The sequence below is a fragment of the Polyodon spathula genome, chromosome 11 (assembly GCF_017654505.1).
Source record: "Polyodon spathula isolate WHYD16114869_AA chromosome 11, ASM1765450v1, whole genome shotgun sequence".
Lineage (NCBI taxonomy): Eukaryota > Metazoa > Chordata > Actinopteri > Acipenseriformes > Polyodontidae > Polyodon > Polyodon spathula.
Window position 1 is genome coordinate 43,206,045 of NC_054544.1, and position 19,661 is coordinate 43,225,705.

A 19,661-nucleotide genomic window follows, 5' to 3' on the forward strand; every position below is an offset into this window, starting at 1 on the left:
CTCATACCATGTCCTGAAATTTCTTAAGTAATAAAATACATGTAAAAAAATAATTGTGTATATAAAGACCATGTGACTTATGTCAATTGGTGTTTTAATTAGCCGTTTATTTGGCTCCCTGAATAATTAATAAATGTGACACAAGGTTTTGTAATGACACAGACGATAATACTTGGATGCTCATCACGGAGAACATGTATGAAGCTATGTTAGCTACAGTTACTTTAAGGGAGTTACTTTTCAGGTTCCCCTTGTTCAAGCAGAGGCAGTGTGGTGATATCTCTTCCTGTTCTTGCAGGATTTGGGTGTGACGAAGGTGGGTCATGTGAAGAGGATTTTACACGGGATCAAGGAGCTGAGTCGGAGCGCACCTGTCGTGGAGGGGTAGCCTCAATTCTCACTGCCTGCATCTACAAGGGGCCATGAGATCAGGCAAGATGCAGGGAAGCGAGTCTGTCTGGATGGCAACTACCCTGCCCAACGACCACGTGCTGCCCAGAAACCTGGAGTCATACACACAGTACCTGGACAAACCTCTAGAAAACGGCTGCTAAACAGAAAAACTCAATCGGCTGTGTGGCACTGTCCTCCCTAGCCAATTATCCAGAACTGTATCTGGAAATTGACCAATCACAGTTTGTATTCACCCTGACAATCAAGTCTGAGAGACGACCACTGTCCGATCAATGGTCCCATCCCTTAAAGCCCGAGATGCGGACCATAGTGCCTTAACTGATCTACATAGTACCTCATCAGCCTAGCTAAAAGCAGTCTCAGATTCACAGAACCAATCGCATTGTAGTACAGGGTGTCTGTGTAGATCTGGGAAGAACTAAAGAAGGATGTAATCACAATGTACAGTAGAATAATTTTAGTAACATCACTGCCACATATCCCTGTCCAGTCAGCATTGTTAATATATCGTCTTACACACACATACCACCATTGGAATCATTGGATCGCTACCTGAAGCCAAAGGTAGACCTATAGTAAGAGCTGTCTTCTAGTATGTGAAATCATTGGATGGAAACACTCAAGGAACTGCAGTAAGTGTCTTGTCACAGAATGGAGGATCTGTGATTTAATGAGGCAAATACACTGTAGAAGAAAGTAAACTGTCCATGACGGTTGCTTCTTTTTTTTTTTCTTTGTGGTTGTGTTGCTTGTTTTGTCATGGAAAGTCCCATGATAACAATTCTCTGTCCAGATCATAAAGGGTTAAAGGTTAGTCCATGTCATTAGAAAGGGACCACAAACAGGAATTTGTCCGTGTTTGTTTACTTTATGGCTGTTGCCATAGGGACCAAATGACTTGGAGACCCTCATTAGGGGCGCCACTACTTTCAAACAGCCAATCAAAATATTTGAATAGAGCTTATGAAACTACATTTAGACGATTGTTTCATAAAGGAAGGAAAATGTTAATATGTTGTCAAATTATTTATTATAAAATGGCATAGACAAAGCAATTCATAGACTCGTAGACACATTGCCTGAAAAGCAATTCAACCCAATGCAATTGTCTAAACTGCATAGGTGTAGTTCTTCTTGATGTATTATTGTTAGCATGTATTATAATATTATTGGCACAGTAACACACTTTGAAGATGTTCTGTTATACTAAGAATCCACTTCACAGGAGGTAAAAGGTAGTCTCGCAGTGTACTTGAGATGTGGCTTGTCTTACTACAAATCTTACTACATCTTCTAGTGTGGTGATGCATACCAGCCCATTCACCAGTGGTGCCTTGGCTATATTCCTAAATATAATGGCCACATTTACTACCCCATCCTTGAGTTACTAGACAGTCATTAACAGGAGTTAGCATTGAAAGACATTCAAACAAGTCTGACATTAATCTGGATCATTTCAAGTCCTTGTTACAAATGCACTGCATTTCCACCACCAGTCCTGCCATACTGTCTCAACCAATCTGAATTTAACATTCCTTTTTACTAGAGATACTTCCTATGACTACTTACAAACCAGGAAACCAATACTGTATTCTAAGCCAATCAAAATGAGTCTGTCATTGTATGGAATCTCACAACATCATACACCGACTTTATGGAAGTGTCATATATCTATCTATCTGTCTAGCTGTTTGATTCAACTCCCTTTTTTAAGAACTGGGAGAAATCACTGCACTGCAGAACAATTCTGTGAATTGCACTCTCCTTGTATAAATGTGTTGAACAAATCATTTATATTTCAGGTTTATGCAGAAAGCAAGCTGATTGAAAGCTTTTTAATTGTGCCAAAGGCTGTAAGCAAACCCAGGTTTAACTCCCAGAAAGTCTTAACAATAGCAGATCTTTACTGTCCGAAGAAGAAAAGGTGGCTGCTACAAACAAGTTCAATCTCAATATGGAAAGCACTATGGACAACTAGCACATCAAGCCTTGGCGGTAAAAAGCAAACCGCTTGTGACTTTTTTGTTGGTGAAATTCTTCATAGCTGGACTGTTATCAAGTGCAAAAAAATAAAAACATACTGTACATGAAGGAAAGTTTGGGAACTTTCCCAAAATACACCTTGTATAGGTGAATGTAAAAGCCTCTCGTCAATTTGAGCCAACACGTTTCAGTACTGCGTTTCAATATCTTGCAGAGGGGCACAATTAAGTGTTAAACTATATATGTATGTATGTAAGTGTATTAATGTTGTTTTTAAATTAAGAGTTCCGCAAGTCTTTATGGAATTGTATGAAGCAGGTTCCTTGACACCTTGTGTAGGTGTCCTGAGTAAATCATCAATCATTTTAAACAGTCATAAAATCTGCTTGAGACCTGCACAAGTCCTCAGTGTATGCCTAATAGCTAGGTGTTCACTGCTTTAAGGCATAACAAGAGATGTGGTTCATTTCAGAGATGCAAATAATTAACATTTGCTTTGCAAACCATTTTTCTATTGCAATGATCATTTCAGTAATTTATGAAATTTTTGAAAACCTCACTTCTCCCAGACCACATATCCCCAAACTCAATTGATGCAGTAGAGCTCACTGTACCAGTACACACACCAGGTTAATATGTGACTGGCAGTTCACCCTTGGCTTTAGAATTGGGGACCATCTATTTTATCTAGAGCCATATACTGTTAGATCAGGGTTTTGGGCTAGGTTAATAGCAGATGTGTACAGTACAACAGCTAACAGCAATGTTTGGTATTACAGGAATAAGTACAATATAACTTCTGATTAAGGTATTTCATTTGAGTTACCTTTAGGTTGCATTTGATGGTACAAGTCAGTTGTCAAGTATTGTACTGTAGTTTCACTGAGTTTGAGGCCGTGGTAGGTGCTATAGTCCAGAAATTGTATCCCTGTTTTAACCAGTTCCCCTTTTTAATTGTACTAAGTAGTTGGATGTACTCAGCCTGTTTGTGTACTAGAAAATCAATAGACATGTTGATGCGTTTTTGTCCTGGGGAGAAGCAGCACAGCTTCAGGGCCCAGTGCTGAGTTTTGGTCCCAGTGTCGTCTTCTGATACTTATTTTTCTGTATGCACTGTTGTATACAACGTGAAGCATTTAGCTGAACACAACCTGTTGCCTTTCACAGTGGCAACATATCCCTCATTTGAGTAACTCCACAAAATAGATAAGATACAGGTGGAGCCTGTCACATGCTGAAGCATTCCAGTTACTGCTGATAGTCTGGGTGAAATTTGGTGCAGGATTAGAAAGGACAAATGTGCTTGGATATTACTGCATGAGGGCAGGACATGCATATTATTGAACCTGCCATTGAAACACAGTACAGTGGTGGGCTGCTACCATGCAACCTTTAAGAACAACTTGGTCTGAAATATCACAGTTATCTTAATATAATTGCCTTAAAATAGCTCTGAAATGTGTTCTCTCCAAGCTCACCTGAACACCAAAGTGTATTAAACTGCCCCCTCCAATACTCAGTAAGAAATTCCACGTGGAATATAAGTACTGTTTCTTACCTCCACTGTGTTGCAATGGGGCAGGTTAATGGTCACTCTTGGGTACCAGTTGAACTTGGATAGAAGTTATGTTTGACAGCCCTTCTGAGGCCACAGGGGTGCTTTCTATACAGGATGTGGCAATGTGAAACAGGAAATGATATACAAAGTAATTATGAACAAGAAGAATGCATTAGTTAAAATATCCCTACTCTGAAACGCAACATTATTGTAACCTGTTATAGAGAAAGTAGCACTAAACTGTCCTTTTGATAGTCCCAAACTTTACCATTTTTAGGGTTGTTCTGAATGGCTTTGAGTCCCTTTCTCCAGCATTAGCAGCGAAACAGGCAGACATTGCTGAGTGCTGTGTTTCCATGTCAGCTGGGTGACACATCCTGGCCTGTTTGTGGTAGCGCTGAATTATCTAATAGTTACAGGATGCACCATGTTAATCAGATCAACACTCAGGTTGCGGGCAAGACCAGAAAAAATAAGGGCATGCGTACTAAACTGTTTGGGGGAAGAGGTAACTATGATGACAAACTTATATTAAAATGAATACATAAAGCTTACAGGTACATAACAAATAGAAGATACATTTCTGATAGATTGGCTGGATACCCTTTGTAATTTTAATTATTATTATTTTTTTTTTTTATTAATAGTTACATCCTCAGGAAATAAGTTGTGTATGTAAAGACTGCATATCTGGCTATTTTTTCCTTCAGTGTAATGATTTGCTTTTCTCTATACAGTGCAGGCTGCAGTCTGCACTTTAAGGACCAGCTGCTTACCAGGGGGATTCCACACGTCACGAAAGAGTTAATGGGAGCAGTTCATTTTACATATCGTATTGGGAAGCTTGCACAAGACTGTGGCCCCCGGCCCAGAGTGTCTGGGCCCCTGTTCACACAATTTCCGTTGTGTATTTATTGTTTAATTTATAGTAATGTTGTCTGCTATTCAGTTCATATGCTCCTTTCTTTCTCCCATCTGGGGTGTGTAAATACATTGTTCTTGTACAGAAAGGACCAATCTTCCAGTAAACATGTTTGTTTTCAGTTACACCACCTTGTGTCTTTCATTCTTTAATGTGTTGAACTGTTTTAAGTATTTGTTTGATGTGCTATTTAATGTGCTTAGATAATTACTGTGCTTACCACTACAGTATAATACCTCTGGAGTGAAATAAATACTTTTGTAAACCAGCAGTTTGCGCCTCTCATAGTGGAGCACCATCACAAAGCACTTTACAGGATACAAGACTACAATGTGTGAACTATGCATCAGCTGCAGAGTCACTTACAACAACATCTCGCCCGAAAGACAGAGCACAAGGAGGTTATGTGACTTGCTCACAGTCGCACAGTGAGTCAGTGGCTGAGTTGGGATTTGAACTGGGGACCTCCTGGTTACAATTATCTTTAACTACTGGGCCACACAGCCTCCTATGTTGTACCACGACATTGTTTTGCTTGAAGCAAGGTTTCTTGTGCAGATAGGCGGTTTGATATAGCGCTCCCTATTGGTCAGGAGGCGTGAGTGCTATGTCAAAAGTACTACTCTTGTTAAAATGAGCACAGCTGGAGTCGAGAATGCCTTCAATCTTCTTTGCACCCTTTTATATTCAATATTTTCCAATGGTGTACTGTCCCTTTTAAGGTTGGAAAACAAACAAACACAAAAGACTAGCATATTCAGATCCCGGAAGTAAAACACTAAAGGTGGGTTCGCGTGGGTGCGTTCAAACCCTGCCCTTAGATACCAGAGACCTAGTCCCAACTGCACTGGGCTCTCCACTCAATCATTAATCACCTGAGTGATTGCCCTTCCCAAAGATTGAGGCTTTTTGGCTTCTGTTCCCTCAGGATGTCCAAATGCCCTCCAGATCCTGTGTAGGACATTCACTCCATCACAGCAGTTAAGAGTTTGGAAACTTGCAAGTTATTTATTATCTTATATAATAATAAATTTAAGTTCTTATAAACCAGAAGGTAAAGGCCCGGAACACAGCGACTCACGCTTAACCCTTTATGTACCTATCAGTTCTCTTAGTTTATTATATTCTTTCCTGACAACGCATGCTTTTTATTGCTCTTGAAATTGTGTGTAGTTATTCATTTTAAATATGCACTGTCATGAACAGAAATGGGGCATAGCAGTTAAAGGATTGAATTTCAGGGTTAAACACCCGTTAAAACGTGCATGAGTAATGGGGAATATTGAATTAGTATTAAGGTCAATTGAGAAATGAAGGGATTTGGTTTCATAGTGTCAGTAATTAAATAGAAATGTAAATAATACTTTTTTGTGAAAGACACATGAGTATATTGGCCTTCTGCCAGGCAAAATTGATTTCAGATTATTCTCAACAGGCTGGTTACTTTTCACAGCCCTCATGAACTCGATCCAATCCTACCGGATTGGATTCAGAACTGAGCTATAGAATCAGAACCCTGATCTTTCGATCACTGCGTCATCAAAAACTCTCCATTATAGAATGAAGATGGGATTTGATCATCTCTCTCATGTTTTAAATATCATATTTGGGGATTGCTTAGAACCTCCTGCCAATGCTTCTCCTGAACATTAACAAATAGATGTGTTATGTATTCTGTTCTTTGATCTCTGTGTGCTGCTGATTCAGTTTGAACCGCACAAACCCATGAAATCAAAGGCCTCCAGAGCAGTGGCTCTGAGTAAATATTTAAAGTTAGTTATTAACAAAAGTTTGAATACCCTTGTCCTCATATCAAGCCTGCTAATATCAGAGACTGTGAGTAACTTATTTTATTGCAATTTGTCTTGTGATTTAAAAAAAAAAAAAAAGTTTATAATTTATTAGGATTGAGTAGCTATTTTGTTTCACAAAGTTTGGGAATATAATTACATTTTAAATATGATTAAAATGCTCTGCTAAAACTAAAGGAATAATTTAAGTGTCACAGAGGAAAATTGTATAATACTCTGTTTATGAAAAACCAAGCCAAGTATATCTACCAGGGGACATATTTTCAAATAATTTACTAGAAAGAAATACACCGTGAAACAAGAGAATTCATTGTTAATGTTACAAAATGTTTTGCGTAAGATCTGTTATCTATTAGTCTGTTGGTTCTAGTTATGTAAAATGGACAGGTATTTATCTCCTTTCAGTTATTTAAAGTCTAGAGTGAAGGCTTTGATAATATGATGCCTGCTTTCTTATCACCTCCTCTGAAATGCACCACAATAGTTAAACACGCATTTAAAATTTACACGGATAATTATACCTTTACCTGGCTTTCAGCTTGTCTTGCAAACCCTAATTTGGACAGAGTTCCTGTATGTGACAATGCACTTGATAGATCTAGCATTGGATAACTTTTTTCATGGTTGGTCGTCCTGAATTCATTTATGTTGGAATTTATCTTGCATTCATTTAAATCCAACAACCGCACTGTTCCAAATTACATTGCTAAGCAGATGCATAATTAGGTTTAATTGTCCTTGTTATATAAACATATCTGGTCACGTGAACACAATCTCTGCCAGGTAGTGCAGTGCACAAGGGTCAGCAGCCAAGAAAGAAAGAAAGAAAACCAGTACAGACACGACAGCGAATGACCTAGGATACATATTGTGATTTTTCTTCCTATGCTTCGGGACGCGGGGCATTTGCTAGGAAACCAGGATTGTCACAGCCGTACAGGGACTGTTGGCATGTATGGCTTCCAACAAAGTTTTCTTTAACCTAGCGTAGTGCTAGATATCACGTTTTGAAATGAAAATCTGTGTTTACCATATCTTCTGTTTCTGCACAATTGAGACCTATGCATAGCAGAGACATTTCATGGAACTATTTTGTTAACTGCGGTTTCTTTAAGGAATGGAAAAACATTGACAAAAATTGAAATTATTACAGGAAGGAAACAGCAATACAAACACTTGAAGAGACAGTTCCATGTTTCTAAACCTGATCAAGTATGTATAAATGTTGTAATTCTGAAATCAGGTACCATTATCACTGGTCTGTCCTAAGGGTTTTCCTCTGGTTGACCATGTGAGGGAATCTACTAAAATAAGGGACTATACCAGGAGATGCAGTCCAAGTGTTGCACATACATTCCACTACACATTCTCCAGATATGACATACAGTACAGACAAACTGAACCTATGTATCCCATATTCTCAATGAATAAAAAACACAGCTAAAAAATGCTGCCCCAAAGACATAAGGGAATGGTTTCTCAGGAAACAGGCTTTGCAATACAGTATAACTCATCTTTTGATTTCTAAAATGATTTTCATGAACAGAGCACTAAACACAAGTCAAGTAACAATACTGGTATAGTACAGTACAATCAGCAACATCCAAAGTAAAATAAACCTTTACAGCAGCCTTTGTCACTTCAAGGGTTACCTATTGTCATTATTTGCTGGCTGGCCTCCCAGAGGCATCTTTGAATAAGCTGCTGCCTGGCTACTCACATGGCTCTCCAGTTCATGAATCTTTGCATTGGTTGACAGTGAACTCTTCATTGGTTTTAAAATCTTACTCCTCCCCACCTATATATCTTTACACGAACACTCCTATTGCAGTGAGCTTCTTACACGTTATTGTCCAGGCTGTGTTTTGCCTGCTGCTGATGCTGGCTTATTTGTGGAACTGCTTAGCTTTACCTTGTCTTGACAATTTTGCTTCCCTTCACATCCCAGAACTCCAGTTTCAGTGTGGGACCGAACAACCAGTGTCAGAGTCTCTAACTTACTCATCTGAATTTGCAGGTACTTCTTATAAACAACATTTTATTTTAATAGAAATAATAGAATATGGTCTTCTACAAACTGAGGGTGTTAACCATCACATGTAGACTGTGGGCAGCTGTATACTGCACTTTATTCACAATTAGATTTAATTTGATCAGTCATCATGAAGTAGGAATGAACCAGTTGAGTGTTACTTGTGACATTTGCTAGGACCAGCTTTTCCACCTTCAATTTTATGGGGCAATTCAAAAAGTAAGGTTTTATTAAGCTTCATCCTCATGTAGCATAGTAACTGTACTAAGCACAAAGCACTAAGCAACAGGGAAGGAAAATGCTGCCTACTAGGATAGCAGCTCCTAGTGGCTTGAAGTCCACAGAGCAGTTACATAAAAGACCTCAAGTTTAATTTCACCAGCGTTTTCCCCATGTTTCTTGAGTTTGATATCCAAGCTAAAGAAATACATATACATACTCTAAAGGATGTCTTAGCAAACTCTTGTTTTGCAGTGACTGTGGGTGTCATGGGGAAGTCCAGTCCTGTTGTGCCATTGCTGGTGGTTTTGTGGTTCACGAGTGTCATCAGAGCCTCAGGTAGGTCACCCTCTCAGTAAAACAATCAAGTGCAATGAACCTAGCTTGTTAAAGCACACAGCTTACAAAATAATTCCAATAGATCCTGTCTACTATGCATAACCATCACATTTTCCTATAAAAAAAATTATATTAAATGTGTTTTTGATTTTTAATGGTATTTTTTTCATCGCATATGTAAACAATAAAACTGGCAGGAAAAAAAAAAAACCTCTTGCAATCTTTTCCATGCTGCACTTGCCATTGAAGGAACACAGCGGGCACAGGTGAGTTGCTTCTGGGAGTTGAATTACTTGTAGGAAAAACTATTCTGAAAGGTTTTTTTTTTGGTTTTGTTTTGTTTTTTGGACAATGTCTGAGGTTTAAAACATATGAAACCAAAAAAAAAAAAAAACATTTCACAAGTTGTCCATTTATTTTCTTCAAAGAGCTCAAACTCCCAGAATCCAGACCTGTTGGCGTTGACATTTCTCTGCCAATCCATACTTTTCAGTGTCAAAGGAATTCCTTTATAAGCCAGCTCGAAGTTGACCAGAAGTATAGCATTGAAGTATCTGCAAGGTGCATTTGACATTTGTTCTTCATTAACAGCTTCAGATAAGTTACCATCACCTTTACCACAATGTGTGTGTTTTCCATGAAGGAAAATCTAGGACCTGCAAAACAATGGCAATAGGTATCAGATTCACTGGGATTATTTAGTTTGCACCATGTACTTTAAGTTAGTTCTTAATGAATAGGTATTCATTACATGTACACGACCCTCAAATAAATGTCCCAAGAATCTCTGTCTGATAGATTCCTTAGGATTTTGAACACAAGCTTCCTTACATGTAAGACCAGCTTGTGTGATCCAATATGCATGCTTCAGTAAGTAGGTAAAGAAGATTCATTTTTTCTTCAGATGTTACTTTTTTTCACCAGTGTTTTACAGCAGTCGCCGGGCCAACTCTGTCCTGCGCATCCACAAACGAGCTAACAGCTTACTGGAGGAGATAAAGCCTGGGAACTTGGAGCGGGAATGCTATGAGGAGCACTGCAACATGGAGGAGGCTCGCGAGATATTCAAGACCGCTGAGGCCACGGTGAGCTGGCCTGCTCATGCCTGTCCCTCCCTTCATCCCATCAGTAAACCCATTATCATCTCTTGTAAAAGTTTTCGCTAGTAAAAACTTTGCAAATGATAATAATCATTAGAGTTTTACCTAGTACAAACAGTGCACATGGTAATAAAGATTAGTTTTCCCTAGTAATACAGTGCAAATGGTAATACAGATTATAAAAAAAAACACAAGTAAGCATTGTAAAACCATGTTAAACGATGATAATAAACAATATAACCATAAGAAAAGCATTGGAAAAGTGCAAAAATACCATGCTAATGTATCACGGGAATCTTTTATTAGGAGTGTGAACACTTATTGTCCTGTACACCTGTTTCATTCTGAGGGACCTATGATGACCCGCTCAAGTTATCCAGTTTCAGATACTGAAGCTACACATTACAAACACCAATTAATGCCCATTTTGTATCCCCTTACAGATAGATTTCTGGTCTAAATATATTGGTAAGTATTGATTAAGCTGTGCTTGTACCATATTTTCCTGTTTCTGTTAGTTTTAAATGTTCTTTTCCAGACTTTTCTATGCTTTCACTTTGGTCTACCATATTAGAATTTATTGCTCATACAGTTCAAGGGACAGGAGCAAGGGCTGCATGGAGGAACCTTAGGAACTGAGAATAGGAGAGAAGTGCTTTGGAACTTAGGAGTAGAGGTTTCCCCTTGGTCCGTGGTGAGCTGCCCTCGCAGAGGTGAGGTAGAACCGATTAGTCTCCAAGGATGGGAAGCAAGCGCTACTTCCCCAAGGGGAACCTAGAGGGTAGAAAACAGGAAAACAAAAATGAGTTAGGATAGATTTGATTTGGCCGGAGGTCCCCTCTGGCTAGCGCAGGACGAGGCCAGTGCAAAGTGAAGAGGTTAATTTATAATTTCTTTTATCTGACGAGGAATTAAAGATGAATCTCACTACTCAGTGGAGAGGAACTCCACCCCACCCCACCCCACCCCACCTCCATTTAGTATAGATTATAGGTTTTTGCAACAAAGCGAGGAGGTTTCACTACTTCTAGTCCAGTAGAAAATCTATTGGTTCAGCAATGACGTAGGAAATGAAACTGATGGTTTTGTAGGGCCTCAGACAAGACAGGGATGTTGATGGGAGTTGAAGCTACAGGAGTAAGCATCAATGCAGAGGCTGCACATGTGAGAATGTAATGGGGCTTGCGTTACAGAGATCGTGATCGGGTTGGCACCAGTCTATGGTTGTATTATCAAGTGTGAGGCGAGATGCTGCTTTGGCTGAAAACTCTTTATGATAAAAGATGGTACCGCCAAATCTGACAAACAGGTCAACAACATTGAACAAGAGTCCAGTTCCTGTTGGCAGTGGGGATAAACTTCACAAAGAACAACTCGGAGAACAGAAAAAGCAAGGGCTAATTCACCAAGTGTAAGAATTTTAAAGAGCCGAGGATCATGGGATTCAAGGGTGACAGACACACAGTCAACAATCCAATCTAAAAATTCTGAAGTAGAAATGAGAATAGAGACCAGGTTAACATGTTTACCTTCAATAATATTGTGTGTAAGCTGAGGAGAGTAGTGGTGGACCACAGAAGCAGAGGAGGACAGCAGGGATGCATGTTGCAGGAGCAGTGGAATTGACAGGTGCAGCTACAAAGGCTGAAGAGGAAGGGAAGGCTGCTGGTTTTAATAAAGTAATTCTGTTATTAAGTGCATCCAGGGGGTCGGTGACTGAAGAAATGGTGACTGAGACGCTGAATATGTTGCTTGATATATTTGGTGAGCTGGAGACAGAATTAGGAGAAGCTGAAGGGCTGGGTGAAACAGCAGGTGGGAGATGTGAAGTAAAGAGCAGGATCAGGGATGCGCACAGCAAGGGAGGAACGCCCGCTGATAAGCCTGGTTCACTAAACTGATGTGTGTGAAGGAAAGAAAGGTTCTGCTGAGATGCATTGGCGGTATGTAGCAAATAAAGAATTCTGATCGTTGCCTGCTGGAATTGAAATTCCTTTTTAGGGGAGCTTTCAGAAGCTCGTCAGTGGGCCAGTCTGTAAAGAAAAGCAGATCTGGAGGCGCACCCCAGGGGTAAAGCTTTTTAGAGTGATGGGAAGAATTAATAGCATCAGAGACCTGGCCGACCAGAATAGCAGGAGTGGCACAGCGGGATCAGCAGAGGTTGAGATGTTGGGTCCAGCATTGTTGCCTGATGGAGAAGAAGCAGCAAGACAGACTTTCTTCAAAAAAAATATTTGGATAATGAGTTGAGGATGTCCAGAAGGATAAATAAGGGCTTGACTTAGGTGAGCAGCCATTTTATATCTAAATTGATAATCTTAGATTTAAAGGTTTGAGTCAGAGTCTGCAGGGCTGTGTAGCGATACTCAAACACAAAACCAAGACAGAGAATACGGGTGTGACTTGGGGTTTAAATAGGGAGATTGACAGAACAGAGGAGTAGTCCTTGCCTTCTCTCCCTGAACCACACTATAAGGTTACAATAAATTGTCTAAAGCACTGTGAGAGGAATACGCACAAGACAAGTTTTCAGTAGTGAAAGCTTCGGTAATGTCAAATGTAGAAGACAACATGCACTAGTTAAATGGTTCCAAACTTAATCAATGACTACCTCAAGCATACACCCAGTTGATCAAGATCCTCCTATTTCAGATGGAGACCAGTGTTTGTCGAACCCCTGCTATAACGGAACCTGTATAGACCAAACTGGGGATTTCTTTTGCCAGTGTAAGCCTGAATTTGAAGGCAGACTCTGCCAATTCCGTAAGTATCTCATTAATGTCTCTTAGCCACACTTAGCCCTGGCCAAGGTCACTGGTGGATTGTGGGATAGTATTGTGCTGTGTCTTAAAGAACCCCGTAGCAGTACTATGTTCAGAGAAAAAAATACCCAATCAATATAATGATAGCATACAAAATTATATTGCAAAAGTCTACCGGAAAACATAACAGTAGTACAGTACTTCCTGTTAGATTTCAAAATGACACATTTTCCAATTTTTGTCAGTTTTTCAAAAATATGGAAAACTACAACACAGTGTGTAATTCAATATGTTAAGATAACATTATTCATCAGGTTTCATTCGACTTTATGAAGCACAATTAGTTCATTCTATAGCTGGGTGATGCATCACTTCTGGCCATAGCTGTACATATAATTTTAGTTAGCCTTCTCAAGATCCAGTTGTCTGAACCCTCTAAAAGAAGAATCAGCCTAGATTGTTAAAATTGTTTTCATTTCTTCGTTCTCCCACATGGCATTCCTCGACAGCCATTGCAGGAGTTAAAAAAGCTTGAAATGTGTAGCTCTGTTCCACTGTTGACTTCTTATCCAGCACACGCCTCCCTGCTATATGATGATGTAGTTCCTTTGTGGGCAGGTATGGCCACGTCAAACCAGGCCACAAAAGGCGGCCATGGCTGATGTGGCCAGCAGTGGAAACACCAATTTTTAGAGCCGGGGCCAGTCACGGACGACAGTGAAATAGGGTACAAGTTATTTAAATGCAGTAAATTCAAAGCTATTCCATGCTAACAAATATGTTTCAGGTTGCTTTGTTTTACATCCTACTAAATAAAACTAATTGAACAGTATGAAATTAGTAGCACTAGCACATTATTTTGCTAAATGAAGTCTAAGAGCTTAAAAACTGTGCTACAGACTAAGTATGAAATCCACCATTAATTCTACACTTACTGATGAAATGTTAACTAATACTCTGCTCAATTATCCTTCTGTTGGAATCTTGCGCCATGCTATTAGTGATCACTGCTGTATTAAGATCACAAAAATATAAACTATCCATGCGTGTACTTGTACTTGTACCAAGGCCTGTGTTTAAAACCTTCCTACCTCATTTGTTTTGAAGCTGTTTTTGCCAGAAACTGCTCAGATGACAATGGGGGCTGTGATCATATCTGCAAGGAAGACCCAGACAAGACGAGGCGGTCGTGTGGCTGTCTGCCAGGATACAAACTCAAAAATGACCATCGACAATGCCAGGCAACAGGTCACTTTTAATTCTTTATTAGAAGGCTTTTATTGCAAACAGGTTATTCAATGAACTCTTTCACACAAACACAGATGGAGGAAGTGCGATGTTGTCATGCCACACCGGCATGCAGGATTTCATTTTTCAGCAGCAGACAGGAATGCCCCGGCAGGTAGCAGCAATGGTAACAGCCGGTACGATAAAACACACGAGTGTAAAACTCAAAATACAAAGCCAAAAAGAAAACACTGTCAAAACACAGCTAGAAAATGAAAGGTCTTCAGTGAAAATGGCGGTGCATTTCTGCTACTACAAGGAGGTCCCGCTGACACCCCCCAGCTAACTATGCTTTTTAAACAGGATTTAACAAATACCCAAACTAACCCCTGACCCCTTTATAGAATCGGGTATTAAACCACGATCCTGGCTCTCCACTCGGGAGTGTGTCAGGGGCTCCTTTATAAAGCGAGACACTCTGCCAGGACATGCCTACCAGCTGGTTAAGGAACGACAGCTGACCAATCCTTGCCTCCGATTCCCTGTAAACAAAACATAGCTGGTAGTGCATCACAGGCGGAGTGTGTGGCTCTCTCCTGCAGGCACACATATACCGAGATGGTAGTGATGGGATGCGGTCCCTGTTACAGAAACCATAATAGACAGTGGAGTTTTAAATTCACTTTTAAAACGTCAAATCTAAAATGTTTTAAGCTTAGATATAAAAATGCCGATTGACCAAACATTCCAAATAGAACCTGAAAGTGAGTTCCAAATTGAACAGAGCTCAATAATAACTGCCCTTGCACATTAGCTGTTTAATTGAGTTCTTTGAACTGCCAAGAGACCACAGAGTGTTCATTTTAGCAGATCTGAATGAGACACATTAGGATCTCTAGTCTGTGCTTGGTGTCTTTGTGCAGATGCTTTTCCATGTGGTAAGGTTCGAGTGGAGAAAGCTGAGAAACCTGAACTAGATGAACCGAGGATCATGCCCTGGCTGGCCGGAGGACAAAAGGGGAAGAAGGGACAAAGCCCCTGGCAGGTACTTGCTCTCTCACTGAGACTAAAAGAACACAAATTAAAACACAGAAACCAGACCTCTGCTGTACCCTGCACCGCCAATCTCTTAATATTCCAGTACTGGATAAATTAGGTCCTCGTGAATCTGCTTTTTTTTTTCTCCTGTAAAGAAAACTTAATTTTATTTGGCTTAGACAGGAAAATAATGCATATTTAAACTTAATTCAGAGCTTTATTGACTCTGGAGTAACAATACTACCAAGAACACCACAGCATTTCCATTATCACTGTTATACAACAAATGCAGGGCTTGAGCATCTGTGTGTTTCATTTTAGGCACTCATTCTGAATGCGAGTGGGAGGTTCCATTGTGGAGGGGTGCTGATTGACCACTCCTGGGTGCTGACAGCTGCGCACTGTGTCCAGGATGGGACCAAGTTCAGTGTTAGACTGGGTACGTAAATTCTGTCATAGCAGCATTTACTGGGGCAAACACTGGAACTACATTGGGTCTTTTTTTTTAATAGGCATGCAGATATTCAGTTTTTGACTCATTTCCCTCAACATGTTTTAAGTTGTTAGGTATTAATTAAAATAGAAATACACTTGTTAAAATGTGATTATTACACAACACTAAGCAAGCTTTCTCTTGTTTACCCTCATCAGAGCAACTATTGAGTGCTAATCAGTAATACACCTTACTTACTAAATGTCTTGGCATCCTTGAATAAAGAATAACATCCTTGAATAACTCTTCTTTAAGAAAATGTCTTGAGATGGGGAGTTTGTTGCCGGATAACCTCACTCAGGCTACTTGCTCACTATATGTCTTGGTATCCCTGAATAAGTCATTGTCCATCTTTAGCAACATGCTAAGGATTTTAATAAACAATCTGTCTCAATAATTCAGTGGTGCACTGAATATGATTAATTTACTACCAGTGCTGAATGACTTATTTCTCTCACTGAATGCTCATTAAACTCTTTTGCATTTTTTAAATCAGGAACGACTATCTATTCAGAGATACTAAGGCACTAAGTAAGCAAGGGTTCTGAGTGAGGGAAAAATCACCCCCCCCCCCCCCCCCCCCCCCCCCCAGTAAATCATTTGTTTCCATAATTTGTGTCTACTGTAGCTTTCTTTCAAGGAGAGAAATTTTCCTTCAAAATTCAAACGACATCATTAATGTTAAAATATAAGGGTATATTTGTCCGTCAGTGTTGGCCTATCGCAACTATTAATATCGACCAGCTTTCATGAAGTGGTTTTTAGCATATCCAGAATGACATGGTTCTTACTTACCATAGCTCAATGAGAAAAAAAAAATGTTTTCAGATGATGGTTTCAAAGTAGCACTTCCTACAACATGTGGAATGTGTGTTGTACGTGTCATATTTTCATGACAATGGAAAATAATTTCTAAGCATCATGTAAACTGAGCCACTCTGTAAGAGAAGATCAAGTTCGCCTCCTGGCTTTGCAAAGTTGCCGGTCTTCATGGGGGAGTCAATGCAATGCATTGGCCTGGTAAGCTTATGAGGACACCTGTAGGCTCGCCAACATCCACTCGCAAGCTCCTGGGTGAAAAGGGATAATTGGCTTGGTGGTGGGATCAGAGGATGCCCACTGACGTTAAGTTCTCCTGAGCTGTTGTGGGAATTGCTGTGGAAAGAGATGGTAATTTGTAAATTGGGGAGAAACAGCAAAGTTAAATTGGGTAGAAAAAAAAGTCAAGTTTCCTTTTGTTGCCCCCCAGGGGATTATGAGCGGAAAATCTTTGAGGATACAGAGATCACCATTTCTGTCGCTGAGGTTGTGCGTCATGCCAAGTACGACAGAGATACAGCAGACAATGACATCGCCCTGCTGCGTCTGCAAACACCAGTCACCTACACCAAGTTTATTGTGCCTGTGTGCCTGCCTCAGCGTAACCTCGCCGAACAGATGCTGATGCGAAATGGCACCAACGTTACTGTGACAGGGTGGGGGCGGGAAAAGGAGAATTCCTCCAACTACAGCTCCGCCCTCAACTTCATTGAGATCCCGTTGGCCCTTCGGGAACAGTGCGCTGAGCTAATGCTGAACCCGCTGACAGATAACATGCTGTGTGCCGGTGTGTTGGGAGGGAGCAAGGATGCCTGCAGTGGGGACAGTGGGGGTCCAATGGTCACAAAATTCAAGAGATACTGGTTCCTGGTGGGGCTGGTCTCCTGGGGGGAAGGCTGTGGACGGATGGACAAGCTGGGGGTCTACACTAAAGTCAGCAACTACCTGGAGTGGATCAAAAATGTCAGAAAGGAGAAGAACAGTAGAGTTTGAACCATTCCCCTCCTCTCCCCTACATCACTTCATAATCCAATAATCAAGAAATCCTTTCACACATTGCATGTTTGCAGAGAAAAGTGCTCATTATAGAACGTTGAATTGCCTTTAACTGAATATTGTCTTTATTATAATAAAGTTGATGTTACTGCTTTCCCCAGTCTGTTTTCTTATTGTGGCTTCATTTTAAAATAAAACTGTGTGGAAATGTATGCGTGTTACTGTTCCATAGACTGACTTGAGTTGTGCTTACATGCTGCTGTGCCTGGCAGTAGTCAGTGCCAATGTGCCTCTCACCTTATTGACACTTAATTCACAATAACTCATAGGTTCAATAAGGTATTTTATTAAACTAAAAACAATGCATTTGCTGTCCAGTCTACAGATAAGTTCTGTACAGTACATTTATCAACCTTTTTGCCTTTTTCAATGAAAATCACATTGGTATACCTAAAGGTTAGTCTTGATTAGAAGACTGAATTTTATATGAACAATAAAGCAGTATATAATACCTGTAGGTCTCAGAGCACCTGCGTGTGGGTTATATTGACACTCAGCTGTCAGCTTTGGTGCATCCACTACTATACAGAAATGTTCACCATCCTATTATAATTTATCAAAGCATGGAAACAAGTTAAATAGTAGGAAAGCAAACAGACTGTGCAGGTCTTTAAGGGCAGTCTAGCTGGAGCAAATTTGAGATATATATTATTAGATATTATATTAGATGATCTTCAAGACATCTGGATGTGCATTCTAAACGTTTCAAATCAAAGTGAGCCTGTGCCGCATCACAAATGCATCTTACTAATTCAAGTAAATACTCTCTTATATCTGCATGTGTCATTTTAGGAGCAATAATCAATGAAAGTATAATTTTAAACAGAGTTTTGGCAGTTGGGGAAAAGTAGACTTAGTTTTATATCGACAATATAAGGACCCTTTTTGAAGTCCATGCAGCGGTTCACAAATAGTGTACACAACACTCCTATTATTCATTACATATTAGGAGGTAAGGTCGAAAGACCCTTAGTACTCCAACGGAAAACCGAATTCTAATACTATACTAGTATATATTAATTATTTATTATTTGTTCATTTAAAAAATATACAATTTTAATAACGTTTTGGTTAAAATGAATGTTAGGCTACATGTATTAAAAAAGTAAGTATCAGGACCCCATACTTCATTACTAATGTGTGCCTGAGGCAATTCAATACATATACACATATAGTCTGTATATATCTGTAGTCTGATTAATGATGTGTGTGTGTGTGTATATATATATATATATATATATATATATATATATATATATATATATATATATATATATATATATATAGACACACACACATGGTGGCTTGCGAAAGTATTGACCACCCTTGGCATTTTTCCTATTTTGTTGCCTTACAACCTGCAATTAAAATTGATTTTTTGGGGGTTTGTCTCATTTGATTTATACAACATGCCTACCACTTTGAAGATGCAAAATATTTTTTATTGTGAAACAAACAAAAAATAAGACAAAAAAACAGAAAACTTGAGCTTGCATAAGTATTCGCCCCCCCAGAGTCAATACTTTGTAGAGCCACCTTTTGCAGCAATTACAGCTGCAAGTCTCTTGGGGTATGTATCTATAAGCTTGGCACATCTAGCCACTGGGATTTTTGCCCATTCTTCAAGGCAAAACTGCTCCAGCTCCTTCAAATTGGATGGGTTCTGCTGGTGTACAGCAATCTTTAAGTCATACCACAGATTCTCAATTGGATTGAGGTCTGGGCTTTGACTAGGCCATTCCAAGACATTTAAATGTTTCCCCTTAAACCACGAGTGTTGCTTTAGCAGTATGCTTAGGCTCATTGTCCTGCTGGAAGGTGAACCTCCATCCCAGTTTCAAATCTCTGGAAGACTGAAACAGGTTTCCCTCAAGAATTTCCCTGTATT

General features: G+C 39.7%; 2 protein-coding genes across 6 annotated transcripts in view; both read left to right on the forward strand.

Annotated features, from left to right (window-relative positions):
• LOC121323002 (diacylglycerol kinase delta-like) overlaps positions 1 to 5,002 on the forward strand; it is a 66,634-nt gene extending 61,632 nt beyond the window's left edge. For all 4 annotated transcript variants that reach the window (XM_041263708.1, XM_041263711.1, XM_041263709.1 and 1 more), the window contains one exon: positions 299 to 5,002. In XM_041263708.1, coding sequence (XP_041119642.1) covers positions 299 to 388 — 90 coding nt within the window. In that variant the 3' untranslated portion in view covers positions 389 to 5,002. The remainder of the gene's footprint in view (positions 1 to 298) is intronic.
• A 1,610-nt stretch (positions 5,003 to 6,612) lies between these two features.
• On the forward strand, positions 6,613 to 17,867 carry LOC121322707 (vitamin K-dependent protein C-like). Of its 2 annotated transcripts, none has more exons than XM_041262915.1 (10): positions 6,613 to 6,713; positions 8,637 to 8,705; positions 9,195 to 9,278; positions 10,203 to 10,363; positions 10,822 to 10,846; positions 13,031 to 13,141; positions 14,248 to 14,388; positions 15,291 to 15,412; positions 15,727 to 15,844; positions 17,148 to 17,867. In XM_041262915.1, exons 3-10 carry the CDS (start codon positions 9,209 to 9,211, stop codon positions 17,708 to 17,710), a joined length of 1,311 nt encoding a protein of 436 aa, XP_041118849.1. In that variant the 5' UTR covers positions 6,613 to 6,713; positions 8,637 to 8,705; positions 9,195 to 9,208; the 3' UTR covers positions 17,711 to 17,867. The 2 variants fall into 2 exon arrangements, with proteins under 2 accessions (XP_041118849.1, XP_041118850.1); XM_041262916.1 differs by lacking the exon at positions 6,613 to 6,713 and adding an exon at positions 7,882 to 7,900.
• The last annotated feature ends 1,794 nt before the right edge of the window (positions 17,868 to 19,661 follow it).

What these genes read in the sequence shown, in the direction of transcription:
- LOC121322707 (XM_041262915.1), top strand. Translation starts at nt 9,209, where the DNA reads ATGGGGAAGTCCAGTCCTGTTGTGCCATTGCTGGTGGTTTTGTGGTTC. An exon ending in GAGTGTCATCAGAGCCTCAG is followed by an intron (nt 9,279 to 10,202) that starts GTAGGTCACCCT and finishes TTTTTTCACCAG; the next exon opens with TGTTTTACAGCAGTCGCCGG. An exon ending in TTTCTGGTCTAAATATATTG is followed by an intron (nt 10,847 to 13,030) that starts GTAAGTATTGAT and finishes CTCCTATTTCAG; the next exon opens with ATGGAGACCAGTGTTTGTCG.